At 37.5% G+C, this 24,049-nt stretch overlaps 2 protein-coding genes across 4 annotated transcripts in view; one reads left to right on the forward strand and one right to left on the reverse strand.

Annotated features, from left to right (window-relative positions):
- The window catches only part of cldn12 (claudin 12), a 4,862-nt gene extending 127 nt beyond the window's left edge, over positions 1-4,735 (forward strand). Inside the window, exons 1-3 of the mRNA XM_028471359.1 lie at positions 1-7; positions 1,360-1,626; positions 2,522-4,735. The exon at positions 1-7 is cut by the window's left edge and continues 127 nt beyond it. Of these exons, the coding sequence (XP_028327160.1) occupies positions 1,408-1,626; positions 2,522-3,409 (1,107 nt within the window). The 5' untranslated portion in view covers positions 1-7; positions 1,360-1,407 and the 3' untranslated portion in view covers positions 3,410-4,735. The remainder of the gene's footprint in view (positions 8-1,359; positions 1,627-2,521) is intronic.
- The window catches only part of adam22 (ADAM metallopeptidase domain 22), a 68,816-nt gene that overhangs the window by 27,339 nt on the left and 17,428 nt on the right, over positions 1-24,049 (reverse strand). For all 3 annotated transcript variants that reach the window (XM_028471348.1, XM_028471349.1, XM_028471347.1), the window contains exons 5-7: positions 18,859-18,925; positions 17,738-17,820; positions 14,928-14,991 (exon numbers count right to left, since the gene is read on the reverse strand). In XM_028471348.1, the coding sequence (XP_028327149.1) occupies positions 14,928-14,991; positions 17,738-17,820; positions 18,859-18,925 (214 nt within the window). The remainder of the gene's footprint in view (positions 1-14,927; positions 14,992-17,737; positions 17,821-18,858; positions 18,926-24,049) is intronic.

The following is a 24,049-nucleotide window of genomic DNA, read 5'->3' on the forward strand; positions in this document are numbered from 1 at the left end:
TATAAAGGTATTAATTATATATCTTAACGGTAGTGAACTATTTTAATATGTTTTTGTTTAAATTATCGGGATGCAACAAGTTGTCGTAGTGCTAACCTTAGCTGCTAGCTAACAGGAACACGACCGCAACAAACCAGTTCATACAACCTTATTCATTGTTAATTTCACACATGATCATATCGAGTCGGTGAATCGGATGTATGTTATGTCAAATGACTGTTACGGATTGTTAAAATTAGTGAGGAAAATTACCTAAGGGATAAAACTTGTCAAAGCGCTAATTAGCTCGCCCTGCTGTTAGCATCCAACTAGCTTGGTGTTCCAATTTATCTGGTGTCCATTTTACTATGTGATACCTGTAGTAACGTTACATACACGTTTACTCTTATAGAAAGTGTTCAGACTATTTAAACTAATATATTTTAAGCTCTGGGAGGAAACTAGTACTGTCAGAAAATTAAACCCACACAGGCACTAGAATAACACAGAAACCCCACACAGAAAGGTCCCAGATGTCTTATAAACATAATTATACAAATGTATTAAATGAAGGCCGTAGCTATGGATACGAAAACGTATCAATAGACTGCTGTCTATGCATACGCAGACATTCTATCCGTACGCAGGGCCCCATTTGGCCAGTTTAGGTCGCGTGTCTAAAACTAAACCTTACCCAAAACTAACCATAAAAATTGTTGCGATATTGGGTTATAACTTAACCCTAACCCTAAGACGCTACGTACTTGTACTTTGGTAACCGTACCAGTAGCACCGGGGGTTGTCCATACGGCAAATAGACCACACAAATAGACACTTTCTTTATTTTAGCCCTAACCCAGGAAATACCCTAAAAAAATTTTGGACATGTATTCTTAAAGGTGGAATTTTCCTTGTTAAATATGTAAAAAAGAAAAAATATACATAACAAAAGTGGGATTCGAACCCACGGCAGTGGAAGGAAGAATCTTTGAGTCAGGCGCCTTAGACCACTCAGCCTGACACGGTGAAAACACAGGCATATTACGCTTATATAGAAAAGGGGGCTATGGCTACGTTTCCGTATCAATAGACACTTCCTTAAATGAATAAGGTTAAACTGCTTCATTGTACTCCAATCTGCACTGTGTTTGTTGGTTAAATGAGAGCTTTGTTTCTCAGCAACAGCTAATATTGGGTCAGATACAGTGTGATGATGAATGGATAGACTAGAGGTGGGGGTTTGGGGTTCATCCAGAGCTAGGTCACGCTGTAAGTGGGACATTGGGATGAATCTCTTTAGAAGTTTAGTGAACTAGAACGGTTTTTACTTGTTGGTGGTTGGTCTGACGTGTCACTGTTTGACTTCCTCTCTCTATTCAGGTACCAGGAACTCTGCGCTTCCCTGGTTTCTGTCAGCATTGAGCAGCCATGTCGTGCCGGGACATCCACGCCACCAACGCCTTTGCCTTCATTATTGCCTTAGTGTCTATTGGAGGCATTGGTGTAGCAACGCTGATCCCACAGTGGCGGATAACGCGACTCATCACCTTCAATCGTAATGCTAAGAACATCAGCGTGTATGACGGGCTGTGGGCTAAGTGTGTGAAACAAGATGGTTACTCAGGCTGTTACTACTATGACTCAGAGGTATTTTTTCTAAAATTCAGTTTGATGTTTATTCAGCGTTCCCGCAGATCCTTAAAAAGTCAAGGTATTAAATTCATGAATCTAAAATTAAGGCCTTAATTGTCATAAAAATGTTTTTAAATCAATGTTTCAAAAGTCTTACATTTTAAAACGTAAGTATGATTTTTTTTTTAATTCTAATTATGATATTTTAAAAAAATGTACAAACAACATGATTTTTATTATTTTAGTCATTTTGTGTATTTTTGTGTGTTTACTTTGGTTGTACATCTGCACTAGACACTAGAAAAAAAATTACCCTAACCCTTTGTACTTGATGTGGCGTTTTTTTCCCACCCAATTACGTTATCCTTAAATTTAATTTCAAATTTCAATAAAACGTCTTAAAAAGTCTTGAATTTAATTTGACTAAAGCTGTATGAACCCTGTTATTATTGATATTTATTTATTTATTTTAATTTATTTGGTTGGTTTTTTCGAGCAGGGACAAGAAAACAAAAAACAAAAGAAACTCCAACAGAAAAAAACAATCACAGATGTTCAAAATAATATATAAGATCCATGTACACATAATTGTATTAATATATTGGCTCAAAAGGGAGTGGGAAGAAGAAAGACTTATTTAATCCCATCCCCATTTTTTAAACAAGTTTTGTCATTTTGCTTCCGTCTGTTTGGACTTATAAAAATACACAATATACGAAACGGAATTGGAAAAAAATACAAAAAAACTGACTAACTAATAATCAGTAACTAAGATATACAAGAATACAAAGCAAAATACCAACAATGGTGATAAATTTCATTCGGTTCAATTCACATATAAAGACAACACAAGCCATAGATGTAATGGGCCTATTAGTTGCATTAAGATAATGTTTGTTTTTATTTTCAGTGGTATTCTAAAGTGGACCAGCTGGACCTGCGTCTGTTGCAGTTCTGCCTTCCCACAGGCCTGTTCTTTGGATCCACAGCCCTGCTGCTGTGCATGGCTGGCATGTGTAAAACCTGCTGTTGCTCAGAAAAACCTGAACCCGATATTAAAACGACCAGGTTCCTGGTGAACAGCGCTGGTTGCCACCTGGTGGCTGGGATGTTCTTGTTTCTGGGTGGAGCCATCGGCCTAGCGCCGTCTGTGTGGTTCCTGTTTCGCACCAAGGAGATGAACATCAGATACGACAAGATTTTCTCTGACGGCTTTGCTGTGTATGTTTCCATAGGCTGCTCTGGAGGCCTAATGCTGGCTGCGCTGCTGATGTTCATGTGGTACTGTATGTGTAAGAAGCTACCCTCACCTTTCTGGTTACCTCTGACTAACTCCTCATCCACTCAGCCTCTCACTGCTAATGGGTATCCACCTTCCCCAGTTTATGGGCCACAGACTTTCCCCACACAGCCCATTCCTCCCACAGTGATCGACACTCAGGCTTTTCTGCCCACACAGGCCTACACGCAGAGTATGGTGGCTCCTGCTCAGGTGTACATGCCTCAGATCTCTGCTCCAGATGGGTACAGCGCAGAGGTTGGAGGCCATCAAGCCTACACCTATGCTCCATCTCAAAGCTATGCTCCATCTCAAAGCTATGCTCCCTCACAAAGTTACGCCCCATCACAGAGTTACGCCCCATCCCAAAGCTACGCCCCATCCCAAAGCTACGCCCCGTCCCAAAGTTACGCCCCGTCCCAGAGTTACGCCTCAAGCTACGCAGGTCACCGTTACTCCACCCGCTCTCGGATGTCGGCCATAGAGATCGACATTCCTGTGCTGACACAGCCACAGTGAGAGCAGACATCCATAAACATCTACAATGCTCTGCACTGATAAATAACACTAACAGGATGATAGATGGAGATAATAGCATCATAGCTATTTAAAGCCTTAAGAGAGTCGGCTTCAAGCATTCAGTCCACCGATCCACATCTGATGATAACATAAGATGTGAGTCAGACACAAGAAGCCAAAAGCTACAAAAATGAAGGATGGGATTGTCTTTGACGTAGAAGGATCAACAAAGTAAATGCAGCTCAGGATTTTAAGAAGGGAAACTTAGAATACATATAATATGCTGCTAATTGTTAGCCTGTTACAATATTTTGATCTATAATTAACCATGCTTCATCTAGTTCAGTGACCTATGAAGTAGGGCTGCACGATCATGGAAAAAATGAGTCACGATTATTTTTCATCAATATTGTAATCACAATTATTCATCGTGTTAGGGAAAAAATGTGTGTTTTTATTACAGTACATTAAACAAACAATATGTGCACAGTTTACGGCGCAAAATGAAGCTTTAAATAAGAATTAAACCTAAAAATTGAACATGTACCAGAGACTAACAAAATAGATACATTATTACAGAGTTCAGAGCCCATAGTTTAAATGTAAATATTACAGACGATCAAATTTATTTAAACGTGGCAACCAAAATTGTGATCACGATTAAAATTGGATTAATTGTGCAGCACTACTATGAAGGAACTTTTAGGACTGGTAGCAAAGAATCCCCTAACCATCATAAATGAAGTTATTTCAATTTCCACATTATCTATAAATTCAAATGTGGTTTTCAAATTAGCTGTAAATATATAATCTTCTTACTCCATATGGAGTTCCTCTGTTGTCACTACTGAAAACACAGATTGACTGTAATGTCCTGCTTGACCAAATCCTTGGTGACTCGTGTGTTTTCCTGTTTTATTGTGAAATTGTTTGTTACCACAGTGGCCTGTGAAGAGCAGCTGTTAATATTGTTTTTTTTAAATGCACTAATTGAGTAAACAACACTGTGTTGATTTACATTATCACTGCTATTGTTTTTAGCCTTCAGTATTTTAAAATGCATTGTCTCTAACATTACACCGTCACCTTTTATTGTAAATGTACATTTCCTATATGTGTGTATGAGTCACTTAAAGACCTGCTTGTGCTTTATAGGAACTAAAATGTTGATTGATGAAGTTTGTCAGCTGACTAACAAGCCTCCTGCTATGTTTTATTTATCTTTTTTTTTTTTCACTTGTACTGTATTGTAACGTGGACGAAAATGATGATTGCCAATTTTTTAGCTGAATGAACACTTGTCTTTTTATTCAAGTTGTTAGTAACATAGCCAATGTTGATATATATATTGAATTTCTTTTTTTTTTTTTTTTTTTTTTAACTTTGTTGTGATTGAATTAAAAATAACATTTATATTTGTTGAAGGAAAAGAAACATCCTGCTGTAGAATGTGTGTTGTTGAAGCGTCTATGCTACACTGTGAACTAAAACTGATTTATGCTCCAAGGATTTATCTTTGTGCATACGTGTGTTTCCATCCCTGAATCCCTTCACACAAACTAAGGTTCAGCATCATTTTAGTCCAAATCTTACCCCCTATACTCTGGTATAAAGGGTGGTATGTTCTAAAAATGTCTTCATTGTTAAAGAGTGTAATGCAGTCACGGATAACCTACAATAAGAGTACACTGTAAATGAAAAAACAACTCTTAAAATGTCTTATTTGCACAAAGCTGAAAGAAATGCTGAATATTACTTTACTATACATCAAAATGCAGAACTGTTTAAATTATATATACAACTGTGGATATGGTGTGGGGCAGAAAATTAATCCAGAAACTTATGTATTTACTCAGCCTAGACCAGAAAGAGCACATCTTATTGACTGTAAAAAAAGAAAATGTAATTTATGCTCAGGGAGGAGATGTAATCTTCGCCCTACATATCAAATATTCTGTATCGCTGAGCTTAGCATGTACAACTAAGCAGTTTAAACATGGATGATTAATTCTCAGTAATAAAAACATTTCACTGATATCTTATGTATGATCTACTCTGTAGAAAACAGCTCGTGGCACTGCAGAGTTTTGTCCTTTTCTTTGAAAAAGTCCAAATTTATCATCAGAGCTGAGAGCCACCAGCCCATCTGTAGCAGTGAATTTCTTTGATGTAACACTTAAAAGTTTCAGAGGCTGATGGCAATAAGTCCCTGTTAAAAAAAAAAAAAAAACCTTCAGCAGTTTGCTTTAGTCTCACTTAATAGTGCTGCAATAACATGAACCAGCCGTTATATTCCAGTGATTCTGGACTCTTCTTTGTTCCAGCCAATAGTCTTAGCTCCAGAATATACAGACAGCAGGGAGTTTTCTCTGATGGAGATTAGGGTTCTTCACAGATGGCTTTCATATGTTGTGCTGAAAGGAGGCAAAGTGGGTGGGGTCTGGGTTATCAGACCACTGCCTCATGAACACAAAGCAAGGTGGGGAACAGCCTCTTCAATCTCGCTCCATTTTACAATGTGTGAATGAACTGGTTCTTGGGTTAGAACCAAGATATTTGGCCTCAGGCCATCCCCCGATCCCCCAACTCCCCCTCCCCTCCCCACCCAGACTGTACAGTCACACCCACTCAGTGTTGCCTTCACTAGCAGAAAATCCTCCTCCTGGCATCTAATGCAAACACCCCCACCTTAAAATGTACCACCAACCCCCTCCATCCTCCATCCTCCGTCCTGATGTCAGCGCCCAACCCCCTCATCTTCTGCCATCCCAAAAATCTTTCCTCTTCAGCAGCTCAGATCACGACCAAAGAACTGGATGAAAAGTGTTGAGAGAGAAGAGCTCTGGGTGAAGTAACAGTAAATTAGTTTTTCAGAAATTTTTTTGAGTTTTGGTGGTTACGGACATATTTTTTTTCCTTTCTTATAACAAAGGGAAACCTAAATTGATAAAATATATTTATATAGTTTAATTGCATTTGTGATTATAAGCACTTTAAGTTCAATGTATGTATTTTGTGATGCAGCGTAAAATCTAGTTGATATATAAATATAAAGATATGGTGGTTAGCACATCTGCTTTACAGCAAGAAGGTCATGGGTTTATGCCCTGAGGCTTTTGTAGAGATGTTTTTATGTAGAGGCATCAGTCCAACACGCACATATAATTAACACACCATTATTTTGGTTAGTGAGTATTTTCTTAATTATTCCAATGATTAATCGATTAATCAAATTAAAAATACTTTTGTTTAATTAAAGCTTGATTTTGAATATACAACAGAAAATAAGAGCGATGACGTAATAATAACAAGATTCATGTGATGTCAACCCAAGACAACAAATGCAGGCATGGTAAAAAAAAAAAAACATTAAATTATACATTTTAAAATAAATAAATTAACAAAGCTTTGAGGCAGAAACAATTAATCGATCAGTTATTGTAATTGAGGTAGTAGAGGATCTTGAGGAATCATTGCAGCCCTACTACACTCTATTGGTGTAGGAGTCACATCATGCATGCAAACATTTTAAATCCACAAGAAATCTTTTAAAACTCCTTCAAAAGTGTCACGTGAACGTCAACGTTTTCTGCTAAACCTTTTCTGCTTGGCGGTGCTTTGGCAGACACATCTACCATATGTTCCACAGGAGTCATGCTGACTCATCCCAACACTGCTAATGTCTGATCCCACGTTAACTTTGTATATATTCTAAGAAATAGCCTCAATAGTCAGATCAGGGAGGATACATGGTTCAGCAATAGACTGTATTAAATCTCAGACAGCAGTGAAACACCCGGCTGAGGTCATGAGTCATGTTATGTTATGTTATGTTATGTTATGTTATGTTATGTTATGTTATGTTATGTTATGTTATGTTATGTTATGTTATGTTATGTTATGTTATGTTATGTTATGTTATGTTATGTTATGTCATGTTATGTCATTTCATTAGTGGAATAGTGCTGATAGACAGACAAGATACACGACAGTCAACCACTGGGGAGCTGAAGCATGCTTCTGTCAGTTCATCACAAAACTGAATGAGAGAATCAATCAATCAATCACTCCCACACACACATTAGTGTAATCCAATACAAATGTTTAAAACGTGGGAAGAAGCTAAAGAGGCAGCACAAAAACCAACACAGACTGTAACTACAAATAGACCTGATCCTGGGCTTTTCTGCTACAAAGCAGCCATGCTAATCACTACGCCACAGTCAATGAGACTTACAACAGTGAAACATACATTCTAGTGCCGATTTAAAAATAATAATAATAATAATAATAATTAAATATATATATTTAATCAATATTTGTGTGTGTTTGTGCAATATTTCAGTGGCTACAATGCTTTCAATGTGTTGCAATGGTTATTTGATGCACTTGATTTTATGATGGCAGTGTGTAATGCCTGCAATATTTATGTATGCACAGGCATTTTCTTTTCATATAATCTGTTCAGATCAGTGCTTAAACTGACACAATAGGAGAAATTATTTTTTCTTATTTTTGTGCATTGTCAGTAACTCAGGGTGATTTTTCCCTAAAGTTCTCACTTACAGTTGTTACAATGCCGTCATTATGTTGTCATGGTTACTTTGAGACTTCTACACAGTAGTTTCAGTGAAAATAAACTTGTTGCACTTTATTTTATGATGGCAGTGTGTAAAACTGCATTTTCTTTTTTTCAGTGAAAATGTGCGAAAACACTAATAATAAATAATTATATATATTTTGAAGCAAATGGTTTTGACTGAATTTATCCTCTGAATGATCAATATCTTCTGATGAACATATACAGCAACTTGATTTTTCATCTCTATGTTTAATTTTGATATTAACTGGGTAGAAAATCGTATCGTGACCCAAGTATCGTGATACGTATTGTATTGCAACATCCTTGCCAATATTCACCCCTATAATCTAAATACACAGACATGTTCTAAGAGGACGACTGATGGGGAACTTATTCTCCATGTTCATTCTTTAAAACGAGTAAAAACTGGTTGATCAATCAAATGTGACCAGATTAACAAAATAGCCCTTTATTGGTTTGATAAGGACATTTGTAGCAGGAAAGTTGGATTTTAAAAAGCTTGTCAGATACATCCTCTAAAAATATCACATCAGAATATTGAGAGTGACACCACACTTATGTCTGTTTATGAGCAGTTTTAAAGATGTAGCATTAATATTTGATAACCAGCAGGATTTGGCCCAATGTGAGCATGACATTCTTAAAAAAGCCAAACAGGGAGAGAAACTCTTACAACTTTTATATACGTGTTACATCATACCACGTGTAAAAACGGCCCCAAAAAAAGCTCCACTGAGACACTTTACACCTGTGCTGCAGCAATATTTAGAGATACTATCTGCACCTGTGTCTCTCTAGTGGCTTCAATAATTTAGTCGAAGAAGAAGATGAAGAAGAAGACGAAGAAGAAGATGAAGAAGAAGACGAAGAAGACGAAGATGAAGAAGAAGACGAAGATGAAGAAGAAGACGAAGAAGAAGAAGACGAAGAAGAAGACGAAGAAGAAGACGAAGACGAAGAAGAAGGTACAAGAGAATGAGAGCTAAATTTAAAAAACAGAATGTTTTCATATTGCTTCTTAAAACTGTCCTTGTGCCAAAAATAAGAATGCATTAAAATCAATTCTGCTAACAATTCTTGTCATTGTTAAGACTGTAATATCTTCATCAATAATATTTCACTTTGCACCTTATTTTTGGTGATACTGCATATTTCGTGTTTTTGCTATTTAAAAGATCAGGGGTTCTCATGACAAAAAGTGCATAAAAACATAAAACAGTTTGATAATTATAATGCATTATATATATATATATATATATATATATATATATATATATGGATAGGTCTGAAGTAGTTGAAAAGATCTGAATCAGTGGAAGTAAAAAAAAAATATGTAGTACATTTTTTATTGCACTTTTTGTGAGACTGTGTACACAAGTGTATGTCGTTTTAGAAGAGTGCACAAGGGTTAAGACAAATATTATTTAATACTGGATGGATAAAGGTTTGGATACAGAGCCTTCTGAAGACATCAGCTCCTATAGCAGTGGTTTCCAACGTTTTTTGGATCGTGACCCCGTGACAGCAGCATTTTTTGTTTTCCTTATTTAGAATTTTTCTGTATTATATTTTCTGTATTTATTTTTCTATTTCTTCTTTTATTTATACTGCAATTTATTGAACTAGATTTATATTTGAGATACTAAAAGTATAGAACACAGTTGTGGGAAAAAATATAAATTAAAAAAAATTACGAAATTCATTTTTAACCAGTAATTTTTTCATTTTATTTTATTTTTTTTGTATCAAACAATTGACATTTCAGGTGACCCTATTTTATAAGAGTCTCTATTGGAGAGGTTTAGTAGTGACAGTGAGCCAAATCCCACTGATACACGCCCATGTGATCTCATCCAACAACAAGATGCTGTTATTCAAACTGATGAGGAAGCTGAGTCAGATAAGAAAAAAAGGTCTCTGATTACACAGAGCTGGTTTTATAAGGAGCTTCAAGAAGCGAGGCCATGCTGACATCTGGTAACCAACAATATACAGAGCAGAGATCTTGTGAAACTGGACCACGGAGCAGAGATGATGACTAATGTTTATGTGCATCACGTGGATGCCTTGATAGTTCTGTGTTGCTTATCTGCAGGATGAACAGCACTCATTTTAGAAGGCACTCCATCAGAAACAGTAGAAAAGTAATCCGCCACAGGCAGTTTTAATGCATCCATCAATCTCTCTAAGCATTGGAGCAAACCATTTAGACTTTTTCATGCATGCTGCATTCCCTGATGGCAGTGGCTTCTTTTAGCAGGATAATCTACTGTTCCCTAAAACTCAGGAGTAGGTTAGTGATTTCACTTTGAAGAACAAAATGACACATTTGAGGATTTTTTTTGTCTTTTTACTTCCAAATCTTTCAGGTCTGCTATAAAATACATCCACAAGTGTGTCTCTAATTAACTCAAATGTTGTCAATAAACCTATCAGAAGCTTCCAAAGACATGACATCATCATCTGGCTCGGCAGAATGCGATAAAAAAAATGTCTGAAAAAAATCCTTCTCAAATAATTCCTACATTTAGCAAATATAAATAAAAAAGTTTAGTCTGGTTTCATGTTTTCATGTCTTTTTAATAATAAAGTGGATGTAAACTTGTGGTTTCAACTGTACACATGTTGACTCCTCCGCACAACTTACAGGACTTAAAGCGGCTTAACCAAATATGTAACGAATCTCATCAAAAAGTTGTTCTTATCCACTAATGGTGCCAGTGTGACCCCCACAACACTGCCAATGTAACATGTCTGGTGTTTTCACAGATTTAAAGTTATTGATAAAACAATGGCGGATGTTGATATTGTGGCTTCCACGAAAACACCAGAAACTGGCAAAAATCGGAGCGACGTCATATCACGGGGAACACGATGAACAAAGCAGGACAAAAATAACGTAAAGTGAATTATTGTCCTTCCTGTCTGGCAAAGAAATCACTGTAAGAATGAAGTAAAAACACTTCTTAAAGAAACATATCCACGTCGGCGCCGACTTTGCATTCTTCTACGAGACTCCAAATCCCACAATGCAATGTGCAGAACTTTTCCAAAGTTCAAATTCCTCCTCTTTGGCTCTCAGGTGTGGTCCATTCCTAACCAAGCCTCCCAATTTATTTAGCTGAGTGTTTGGACACAGAATGATTACTGCTTCATTGTCGTATGATGTCGTTCTCTCTAGTTTTACCTGTGCCTGCCTTTGTTTTTTGTATTAAAGTTTCTTTTGGAGGGTTAAATAAATAAGTTCCTACGACTAAACACTCCACCTACATTCTGCCTCCTTTCCCTGCTTCAGGGTCCTCCAATACACATCTCAGCTTTGACAAGAACAAACTTTAAAACTGCAATTTCTACCTTTGACAATTGACTGGCAGTATATCCCTATCAGAGGATTCATGAAAACAACTTCTGGATGTCATACAAGTACATTTAAAAAAAAAAAGTTAATTATGTGGCTCAGCAGCTTGAACAGTTAAGCTAATTATATCTTTGTAGCGGATAGTGACCCACACCTTCAAGGTCTAGTGCAGCACGCTTTGAATGGACAGTACACAACATCAAGACTATATAACAGGATCTGTGGTTGATTTGTGGGTAGCCACTAAAATTCCTTATTAATTTACATTTCAACTCCTCCTGACACACGGATGGTGGACTCTTGGTTTCAGGCTGCATCAATCAACAGGAATGAGTTCACATACAGATGTCTACACTAAAGTCAACACATAAAGGCCGTATCTGGTTTTCTTCACAGCGTAAAAAGCAACAGACTCCTATTCTGAAGTGAGGTTTTAATCAGACTTCACACACAGTGTCAGCAGCTCGTACTTTTCAGTTACCTGCCTCTGGCACCCTTAGGAAATCTAAGATATATCCTTTCATTCTCTAAGTGATTCCTGTAATTGGTATCATTTAATTATATTTAAATCCTGTCTGTTCACTGTCTTTGTAGCTCAGCAAATCTCTGTCCTTGGATCAGTGAGCACTGAGCAGCCCTCTGGGGTTGGTAGGAAGAGACCAACTACCTGAGTGTGATCTGTCACTGACTTTCATTTGTCTTCTGCTCGTATCCGGACCATACCTGATCCTGGATCACTTTCAACTGGGAAAATAGTCTTTTAAATGATTCGCCCTACGCACTGTCCTGCTGAACAATGATCATCTATGGTTTGCCCTTCATTTCATTTTAAAGGAGGGATACAGAGAATAAAATACTGTAGGAAGAAGAACTAGTATGATCAGGGGCAGGGCTTCACGGGGAGCTGGGAGGGCAGCACGCCCCCCGGGCAGGAGATAGGACTTAAGAGAGCCGGGCTTTAGTGATGTAGTAGGTGTAAAATATTGAATAAAAGGTTGTGCTGCATGACTGGCTTTATTTTCTCTCACATTTAATGCATATTTACAAGTGGATCGCCACTTGGTCTCCAAGTGTATTTTGGGTAAAACTCATCATCAACCAGCGTCCACCAACGTCATCATCTGTCACTTGTCAACAGATTGCAAGCTAGGTGGAACAATTTTACGGACTAAGTTGACATGAGTGGAACTTCATATAAGCATAAAAGTGGAGCGGCAAAGGTTAATTACAGATAGCAATTCTAACAATCACGATACACAATGTGTGAGTTAGGTGCAAACTGTTGGTGGTTATAGTTTGTAGTAGCCCAGTCGCCTATGTAGCTTATATCCCCTTTTTCCTCTCTGGGCGGAATAGTGATGATGTCAGGGACTCAGCTGTTGCTAGCTGCTCCGTGGTAGAGCCAGACCTGGTGCCTGACCAGCAGACCGTGGATGATGAAAACCCTCCTCTGGAATGTTTTCCGACTGGTCGGGCCAATTTTGCTGAAAACATCTAGGACACCAACATTAAAAGATATATCCTTAAAATGGGCCCATGCAGACCCAAAGGTCCATTTCCCACTGATAACGACAATCTGTGTTTTTCGAAAATTTATTACACCTCTACCACTAAACTTGGGATGAAACTTACCCGCAGCTGGATGTGCTATTCCCCCAAATTAGACTGTTGTTACTGTGAGCCTTTTTGCCAACCGAAATGCCCCGTATTACAACAATGCATGGGTAAATGGAATAAAAAGACTGGAAACATCTTTCTACCAAAGTTGAGAAGCATGAATCCACGCAAATACATCTTAGTGCATGCATAGTCTATGAGCAGTGGAAACTCAACAGCACAATAGATGCTGAAATGTAGAGGCTGCAACCAGGCATTCAGGGGGCACAGGGAAGTTCTAGGTCAGGGAAATGCTGGCAACCTTTTGTCAATAATCGAGGTATTAGCTCGCTACGACCCTGTTTTGAAAGAGATAATCAACCAACAAGAAGGGTCAGTGAAATACCTAAATCACCAGATTCAAAATGAGACCATATACATAATGTCTCTATGTGTGAAAGCTGACATAATTAATGAAATAATTCCATTATCATGGACACAACGTAAGATGTGTCAAAGATAGACCAGCTGAGCCAGGTGTACCATTACGTAACTGTTGTTAAGAATGACATAGATATTGCAACAGACATACAGATCAATTTAGTGTTTTTGGGTTTTGAAGCGACTGTGGGCTCATCAGCGTCAGAGCTTGAAAACCAAATCCTGGGCTCTATAGAGAAAAATGAAATAGATCTGTCAAAATGCCGCGGACAGGGCTATGATGGGGCTGCGAATATGAGTGGTGCATATTCAGGTGTACAGGAAAGAATAACAGAGATGTTTGAGGCCATTCATCTGACAAAAATGCTCCTTGTCAACCACTCAGCAGTAACTTCTACATTCAGTGAGGTTTGCACCGCCCTCCTTTTACTTTTGACTCTTCTCGTCACCGTTGCAACCTCTGAACATTCATTCTCCAAGTTAAAACTCAACCAGTTGAGGAGCACAGTGGGATAGAAGAGACTGAGTGGACATGTTGTCAATAGAGAATGAGAGAGCATAGAAAATGGACATACAGAGCATCATGGATGAGTTCCCGGAGCGCAAGGCTCGTCGTACGCCCTTCAAATAGTGGTGAGTAGGCCTATAGTACTTCATATTGAAATTGTGTTTGTGAACATGTGGGTCACTGTGTCAGTTTTACTAAACTTTATAGCTAATGATACAGGCTCTGAGTTGAAATAGTTAAAGTGGTGATGTGGTTGCTATCCGTGGTGCTGAACTGCTTTGCATTTCTGTTGTTTTGATATTAGTGATCATGTAACCTAATGTTTTTGTTTTCCTCTTGTTTCGTAATACTTCAAAATGACATCGTCGCTCTCCGTGGTGCCAAAGCTTGTAAGCCTCGCTGTTGCGGGCATGTGTATGTTTATTATTACGTAGCTTTATTATTGGGCTTTAAAGGGCCCGGTCATTTTCCCTGCCCCCGGCCGGGCTCTGATTTGCTCCGCTAGTGAGTATGACTACACACGAAGACAAGTATATTTTGAAAAAAACAATATTCAAAACTGGAAAATGTTAAAGTCAGTAGAAAATAGAAGAGCAAAAATCACCTGCTACAGTCCCCTGCAAATAACCAAGGCAATTACAACACTTTAACACACCACACTGTGTGACAAACACAAAAAAGGAAGCAAATGCTAAAGTGGAAACTAGTAACTACTGTACAAGTGTTGGTGTAAAATGCATGAACAATCCAGCACTAAAAAGCATTGACATTTAGAATTCGGGCAGCTTTTCTCAGATAATCATCACAGTTACATCCTATCCTCAGAAAAGCCATTTTAAAAACACACACGCAGGAAAGATGTCAGGCAGCGATGACAGAGAGGAGTGTGAGCTCATCTGAGGGGGTTGTGGGATTGATCATCAACATCTTATCAGCTACAGTTAGACAAACAGATGACCATGTTGGACAGGAGTCATCAGCAGCTCCTTAAGTGTACAGGAAGATTACTCACGTCGCTGCCGCTCAGTCCTCCAGGTTCAATCATGTAGGTGTGATTACCGTCAAAGAACATCCCACTGAAACAGAGAGAGGGACGCAGAGTGAGTCAAGAGCACAAGTCAGCCTGACTTTCTGTTGTTGTATCCATTACTGCTGGAACAATGCCTTTTAAATATTATCTACCTTAGCTGTCATTCAATTATAATGAAGTTCAATTGCTGGTTTTAAGGCAAATGTTTTACTGAAAATGTTTGACTGAAGAACAAAAGCAAAGCTCCCTTACAAGGTTTAGTTTGGGGAAAAAGTATGGTAAGTTGAATTTATAGAACTTCTGTATGGGGCCCGATTGTAAAGTTGCACATGCTTAAAAAACATTTTTTTGCAACATTTAGCAACAAACCACGTTTAACTTTAACGTTATTTTTGACCAGATTTACAGCTATACTAAAATTTGTGATATTTACTTTATCTAAATGGTAAATGTTGAATTTAAATGTTGAATCTAAATATTAAATCTAAATGTTAAATATTAAATCTAAATCTCAATGTGGAATATTAAATCTTAATGTTAAATCTAAATATTAGATTTATATATATAAATGTTAAATCTAAATCTAAAAGTTAAATCTAAATCTAAATGTCAAATCTAAATGTTAAATCTAAATCTAAATGTTAAATGTTGAATCTAAATGTCATGTAAATGTGAGACTAAATATTTAGCTAATATGCAAATTGACCAGAAGCGAATGAGCGCTAAATCTGGACAACAGTAACATAAAAAAAAATTCACATACGTTTTTTTCAACGTGCTTTGTTGCTAAATGTTGCGAAAAGTTGTTGGTTTTTAAAGCATGTGCAACTGTACAACTTTACAATACTGCTAAGTGTTAACTAAAGATTTACAAATACCATAACCCATTCTTATACATCACTATACAGACAGAATTATTTCATAGGTCTTCTCTTTAGTTTGTATTTTAACAGCCGACTAAAGGTCTTCTTGCTGCCACCGTCCCGCCCTTGTGAACACACGTCATCTACTAATTAACTTTATCTGAAGCTTTTAGGAAATTGGTTGGGTCAAACGGTGAAGTCACGAGGGTAAACACTACAGGAACACACAATCCATCTCTCTCCTTCTCTTTCAGCCCATCTGGCCTCCAACACAGAAGCGTCACCTTCGGCAGACTGTACTTAAAAAACAACAACATATCTTGGTAACAGAGCGAAACAATGACTTCTTATTTGACCTGAATCATGTGTTTACGGTGTCATCAAGCAGCACTGCAGAGCGCATGGTAATTAACTCTTTATTGTAATCATGTGTGGTAGCAGCTCAGCTAACTCATGGTGGGTTAGCATCCCTCAGGACCTGAGCTGTGCAGCATTACTCTCAATAAAAACCATTGGAGTAAATGTCTATAGGCCTGTGGTATTTCTGTTTCTGTGCGTGGTCAGCGTTTGGGCTGCATTCACAAAATCCATATCAGAGAAAGAGAATCAGCTTTTTCTTATTATCAACTTTCAATTAATTAGGCCTAACATTATGTCTGTTAGTGCTAGTGTGGTACAGGTATGTGTTTACCGATAAAACAAATGCAAAGATGATGCGGAGACTTGAAAATTTTTTGAAAACTTAAAAAAAAAAAAAAAAAAGAAAATATTGAAAGCCTTGACAAATCAGTGATTAACGTCTACATCTTTTATTGTTTTTTAGAAGGATATAAGTGTGTGTGTGTGTGTGTGTGTGTGCGCGCATTAAGGTGGTCTGACTCAGCTTAAAGGAAATACTCATCTTCTAATGTACAGGCTTTCATGTCTCTCGCTCTATCTCTCTCTCTCTCACACACACACACACACACACACACACACACACACACACACACACACACACACACACACACACACACACACACACACACACACACACACACACACACACACACACACACACACACACACACACACACACACACACACACGGAATTTACCTTAACATCTATTCTAGAGGAACTATTCTTGAACTGGAGGAATGCTAACAACGTCTGGCAGGGAACAAGGCCAACACGAACAACGATAGAGAGGAGGAGGAATAAAAACAAGACAACACTGACTACAGATGAGAATACACAAAAAAGGACTGTTCAGAACAACTCAAGAATGTTTGACCAGAGAGACATGTAAACCCATGTAAATTTGTGATGGTAAAACAGGGGACGGGACCCAGATAAGCAAACTGCTTCTCTCGTCTCCTTTTTCGGCATGTACAAAAAAAAAAAAAAAAAAAAAGTGAATGTAACCATGTCGGAAATAAACTGAATAAATAAAAAATAAAAAAAAATCTCTGTATCACGATCACCCAGTGAGAAACGAGAGAATTCAACCCATATAAAATAAGTGTGAGACAAAATTACCAGTTTGGCTGTAAATAAACATTTGAATAACTGCATTAGAGCAGTTGACTGGACTTGTTTCCATCATCTGTATAATAACATTAAAAGGAACGGGATGCAAGGTGACACATGACATTTACGCGACATATTACAGTTTTCTAAAATAAAGAACATTTATTTAAAATTATAAGATTCAAATTCTATATATGAGTTTTTGCTCTTCTATTCATTTCATATGATACTCTTATAACTACACGTGTGTATGGACACACAATAACAAGCAATGAATCTGCAATTATACCACGAGGCATTATTTCTGACTCATCGTGCTGAAAAACACATTTGGTGAAGAAATGTTTGATGAATAACAGTTAATATGGACTTAAATGTTGAATCGACAGAGACACATACAACAAAAAAAGACACTTACTGCAGTCCATGGCAGGTAGACAAAGCCACAAAGGATTCTGGGATGTCTCTGACTTTCCCCTGATAGTAGCAGTGCTCACCTCCCTGTGCACGGAACAAGAAAACACGCGTATTAACACATGCAGGCCAGAAACATTTGTAACTTATAGTAAAATGTATAATTTGGGACACGTTTCACCATCTTTCATCAGATATTAGAGCAGAGCATCAATTACACTCGTTTCATTCAGTATTATGCAAGTTTAAGTGCTGTCATGTGACTACACAATGAGTGGATCAGCATTTGTGTGTTTGCTACAAGTCACTTTGAGCCCTCTCTGATCATATCGCACCATCTGTGTCGTAACGCTTCACTTTCCTAAATTCAAAGTCCCAACATGGACGTGATAATTTTTCCATCTTTGTAGACCTCTTGTCCTCCTGTGTGTGTGTGTGTGTGTGTGTGTGTGTGTGTGTGTGTGGTACACATCTCTTGCCTATCTTTTCAAAAATATATTTATTGTCTATAGACGTGTATGATGTGTAAGTGTCTAAGTGCTCTGCAGGCCAACCCTTCCTGCTCCATTTCTCGTTGCCAAACAGCCATTAGGCAGGAAGTCGGCCTCCCTGAGGAGGCACTGCTTTTATCAGAGGATCAATTTCTGCTTTACTGTGCTGCACACGCACAGTCAACCTCTGCGTCCAGTGCAAACCTGAATTACTCCTCTGTTGGATGTGTGTGAGGATGCACTGATGAGTTTGCTATGAAACTACAAATGCGTGAAAGTAACATGAAAAAAAAAAGTCACAGAATCCAGTCTGAACATGCGTTTGAAACCAGAGAAACACTGACTTTATTACATATAATACAGTAGATATGATTTAAAAACTTTAACTAAACTGTTTAACGTGCACATGTGGTTACTGCTGCGTTCACTTCATTAATATACATTCAGTTGCTACTTTATTAGATACTTCTTGCTGCAAGGACAAGGTAAATTCCTCTTTTCTAACTAGATACAGTATATGTTAAGTCAATTGAAGTAATCAAGTTCAAAGTAGTACAAGTACAGGTTAAAGAAAGTCAAATTTGTGTGTGTGTGTGTGTGTGTGTGTGTGTGTGTGTGTGTTTTTATAACTTACAGTGGTAATGACAGTCTTCCCATTTTTTGACAAATGCCTCTCCACGTATCCTGAAGACAGGAGATCACTAGGAACAGAGAAAAGAAGAGAAAGAGAATTAAAACACAATCAACTGAATTCCTCCACTTGATAACTAGGATGCAGAGTCCGAGGTCCATCCCAGCTGACTCACTGTTGAATGCATTTAACACTTAAAACTGTGAGTTTTAAATAGAACTAATACTCCACAAAGATGTGGATCATCATCTTGGCTGATAATGACCTGCATGTAGAAACAGGGATATTTATAGCACATAAACTGATATAATAATGAATATCCAGGGCAACTACAAATTGTGCTGTCCAGCCTTGTGTGAGTGTGGGTATGTTCAGAGAGAGCAATGAAGGACGTGTGAAGGTTAGTTTATAGTAAAAAAAAAAAAAAAAAAACTCCTCACCTGCAAAAGTGTATATAAGAATAATGCAGAAAAACAATTTGCAGAGTGAGAAAGAAAATAAGTGAATGTGTAAGGGAAATATTTGTGTGTGTGTGCATGTGTGTGTGTGTGTGCTTTCTCAGCAGAGATGGACCATGAATCCCAGAGGAGAGGCCTACTGCAGGTTCCTTTTCTGACAGAGATGTATGAGCTCCAGCTCACACACAGCACAGATGTACTGGAATGTGCTTGAAAATGGGAGTTCCGATGTCTTTATCATTGTTTTTAATATATTTTGCCTTAGCAAACATTCACCAGCACACCAAATACAGAATAGAGATCTCATACTGTATGTTCAGCCAGAGTAAACAGTAATGTAAGAATATTGACACACAGCTATGGAGAGCAGACAAGCTGCTCCCTAAACATGGAAAATCAATCAGCACGATGAGTAAGAAGAAGAGGCCGCCAAGGTAACTGATATGGAGATGTTTTAATACAGCCATCTCCTCCCTGCTCAAACACAGCAGATATACTGTCAGTAAAAAGCTAAATAAATCTTAACAGGCCTCTGCCACACAAAAACACAGGAAATCAATCTCTTCCTACTCCTTGTCAACAACCAGACGGGGACATGAGACAAGTAGGCGGGGAAGACCATCACATCCCTCAGGTTGGAGAGCCGCAGTGACAGATGAAAAAAAATGTAAAGGGATGAGAATGAGAATTACATTTTTACTACTACCACTTTTATATTCGGCTGCAATCTGCCTTCCCTCCAGGACCTGTACGTCTCCAGGACTCCGACCCCTCCCACCCCGGACACAAACTGTTTCAATATCTCCACTCTGGAACGAGGTTTCGGTCCATCAGGACCAGAACCTCCAGACACAAAAACAGCTTCCTTCCCTTTCTTCTTAACCAAGGGTCATTATTACATATAACAGGCAAGGCAAGGCAAATTTAAAAGTATAGCACATTTCATACACAAGGCAACTCAATGTGCTTCACATGATAAAACATTCAACTGTTTAAAATCAATAAGAACATTTAAAATCACCAGTAAAATCAATTCAAATCATCAACAAACACATTACATCAACAACATGACAAGAAAGCTCCCTCTGTCAATCATATGCAGTAGAGAAAAAAAAGTGTCTTTAACTTTGATTTAAAAATGTTCACATTGGATGCTGACTTCAGCTCTGCTGGCAGTTTGTTCCACTTCTTTGCAGCATAACAACTAAAAGCAGCATCACCATGTTTACTATGAGCTCTGGGCTCCACTATCTGACCTGTGTCCATAGATCTGAGAGACCTGCTGGGTTCATACCTGACTAACATGTCACTGATGTATTCTGGACGGGAAAGGGAGCAATTTCAACAGGGGTGTCAAACCATTTTAATTTAGTGACCAAAGACAAACCAGTCTGATCTGAAGTGGACCACAGATTATAGATGGGAAAGGGAGCAATTTTAGTGTACACTAATTTGCTCTTTCATATATAAATGATAGAAAAACATGTATTTAAACATAGAGTTTTGTTTACAATAGTTTGTGTGATTGGAGAAGCTGTAAGTTAAACAGTGATTCATGTTTTCTCTGTCATTTTTACTTTCTCTGGCGGGCCAAACTAGATGCTCCAAAGAGCCAGATTTGGCCCACAAGCCTTGAGTTGAGTGTCACTAATGTGACATACAGCTTTACTTTAACATGGGTTAAAAGTTGAGATGTTAAATATCTGATTCGAGCAAACATGAAATATTGTGAATAATTTTGTGAATATTGTAAATATGGCACATAAAATGCTTAAAAATATCTACAAATCTGTAAATATTTAGAAGGTTGAATATTAATAGACTGAAACAAAGGAGCAGATACTATAAGAGTAATCTTCTCTTTTGCTCCTTTTCATTCAAAATTACTTTTGAGTGAAATAAAGAAAAAAAAAAATAATAATAATAATATATATATATATATATATATATATATATATATATATATATATATATATATATTTTTTTTTTTTTTTTTTTCTTTTTTTTTTTTTTCCACCCATTTCTTTCACCCATTTCTGACACAATGCATCAATAAACATCTTTTAAACATATAAAATATTTAGCCTCGCTTAGCTATAAAGCTATACAATTATATATTCAGGCCAAAACATCTGAGCTTCATTTACAAAGTGAAGAAACAAGTGTGATAAACGTAAGAAACATGGAAATATTCAGTGGCATGCAATATTGGTGAAAGGTGTACCGCAAAATATTTGCTTCTATCATCAAATTAACCCTTTAAATAGAGATAATGCAAAGCTATACAAGCTATCATATACATATATATATTATATATAGCTAGGTAATTGTACTTCACAATGAATATTGCATGAAAAACTACATTTTCATTTTTGCTAAAGCAGTTCTTATCTGAGCTGAGCCTCCTGAAAGCCGGCAGACTATTTTTACACTGATTAACTGAAGCGATACAGCTTCTTAATTAGAGGCTTTCAGAAACACAGACAGGTGGGCATATTTAGATTTTAGAAAAAAAAGATAAGCTTTATACTCTTTGATACTTATTGCTAATCTTCCATTATATGCCATTCATCTGCCATGAATGATTACACAACATTTTAAAGAGATGCTTCACCTGAATTACAAAGACAGCCAAGTAACCTTGACTAGTAAGAATGAGAGGTAATCTACAAGCTGCATATGGAATAAAACTAACTTTAAGCACTTGTTTGTGGAGGTCGACATGTTTGACAAACTGTGACGTATTGATTACTCAAGGAAGTCCACCATTCCTGTAACTCTTGACAGGTTTTAGCGGTTGAAAGCATCCGATGGTTACCATGGTAGCATAGGATCTGTGGTAAGATGGCTGACAATGGCATCCAAATTCTGCACCCACCACAATTTTCAAAGTCAGATTTCTCATTTCCCGGTGAACGCGAAGTCCGAATCCATCCAGCTTAATGATCCCAGTATTAAATGACAACCATGGAACTAGATGACACATAACTAGGTGTTAAAATGTTGGATTGAAATGAAATCCCCCCCATAGACTTACTTCGTGAGCAGAAATACAAAGAATAGTACTAAATAGCGGCGTCAATATAATATGCGAATGCTAATTGGTAGAAATCTCCAAAATAGCAAAGGAAACATATCATGGGATATTACATGTATTTGAGGCTAAAAGTTAATATTACTGACTCCAAAGTGCATTAAATTACATTAAACCAGTTTTTAGTACAAATGGCTTAAAAATAAATGTCCTTCTTTAACTTTGTGTACCCCAGTTTGCCTTTTATGTAACTTTTTTTTGGCTTACATTTATAGAAAACCACAACTTTCTATGGTTAAGGGATTGTTTACCACAGAGCTCTGTGGTAAACAATGCCTAGGCCTTTTAATTTGAAACCTGAACTTACAACCACATAATTGACCATTTCTGAGCAACCAAAACAAATGTTTAACTAAACTATTTCCAGTTAGCGTCCAAATCATTGCGATTAGCTTTTTATTTCAATCTTTGCAAATGTTGATGCTTCATTTTGGTCTAATGAAGGAACTTGATCCGTAACACAGGAAAATTGTTTTGTTATACATCAGTTCATAGTCACTGGGCAGGAAAAAACATCCAGTTTTGTTAGGAGTTTTAATGAGCTGGTAAAACGACTTCTTATCCTGCTTCCTCTGAAAGTTCAATTGACAAAACTAGATGACTTCTAAAGAATGAGATAGGCATACATTTACGAACTCGATACCTGCCTATGCTCTGCTTAAATTGTACTTTGATTCATCTGTAATGGGGCATAATTCCCTTTGATTACGCCAAGAAAAGTAGGTAGGCTATAAAGACCGGATGCATTTTTGTAAACAACAAAAAGCCAAAGTAAAATAAAAAGATGCAGCTTGTTGGAGTTTTTACTGATGGTATTTAACTCAAAGCGGGAAATTTGAAGAGTAGGAAAGCAGGTGTTCCTGCAGAGATCAAATGTCACGCTTAAATTAAGTGTGTGGCTTCAACAACGTGTCGAACAAACAACCCGACACTTTGCAACCACAGAACATCCCAGCTAACAACAACACCGGAGGTGTAAATTAAACACAGTGACTCCGGGGATGATTTACCAACATTATACAGCAATAAGGAAGAAACATCCTAACACTACATAACATTAATCAAAAAAAAATATTACATTTTGTATTTTTTTTTTTAAAAACACTGCCTATCCTTTGTGACTACAGTATTGCCTGCAAAATGAAGTAGTGAAGCCCTTTTGACAGCGAGTCATGTGTGCGCTGTTCGCTTTTGTTCAGATGGGATGTGTGTTTAAGATTCAGAGCGTATGATCTTTATCGTCTCCTGCTGAGCTCAGACGGGGGAGCAAGGAAGAGGCATACTGAGGCAGCAGGGCACACACATGGGCCTCTAATGGAAGACGCTGATAACGCATCTCAGCTTTAATTGTTACAGGATTTAAATAATTTATCTGACAGATGCAAACTTTCACCCATCCCCCCCCACAAAACGCAACGCACAAAAGTAGGGAGGGTTCTCCACTTTTGTGTTTATTGCTTGTTGATGTTAACGTTAGTACACACACGTGTGGGTTTTCGTTGTTTTGTTTTAAGTATTTATTATTGGTACGGCTTTGGAGAGGAAGTTAATTTACCGCAACTAATGAGAGCGAATGTAAAAGAATTCACAAGGGAAGAACATTGTCAAAAGATGTAAAAGTTTTTCGACTTTGGGTCACAGT

This window comes from Gouania willdenowi, chromosome 16 (assembly GCF_900634775.1).
Source record: "Gouania willdenowi chromosome 16, fGouWil2.1, whole genome shotgun sequence".
NCBI lineage: Eukaryota > Metazoa > Chordata > Actinopteri > Blenniiformes > Gobiesocidae > Gouania > Gouania willdenowi.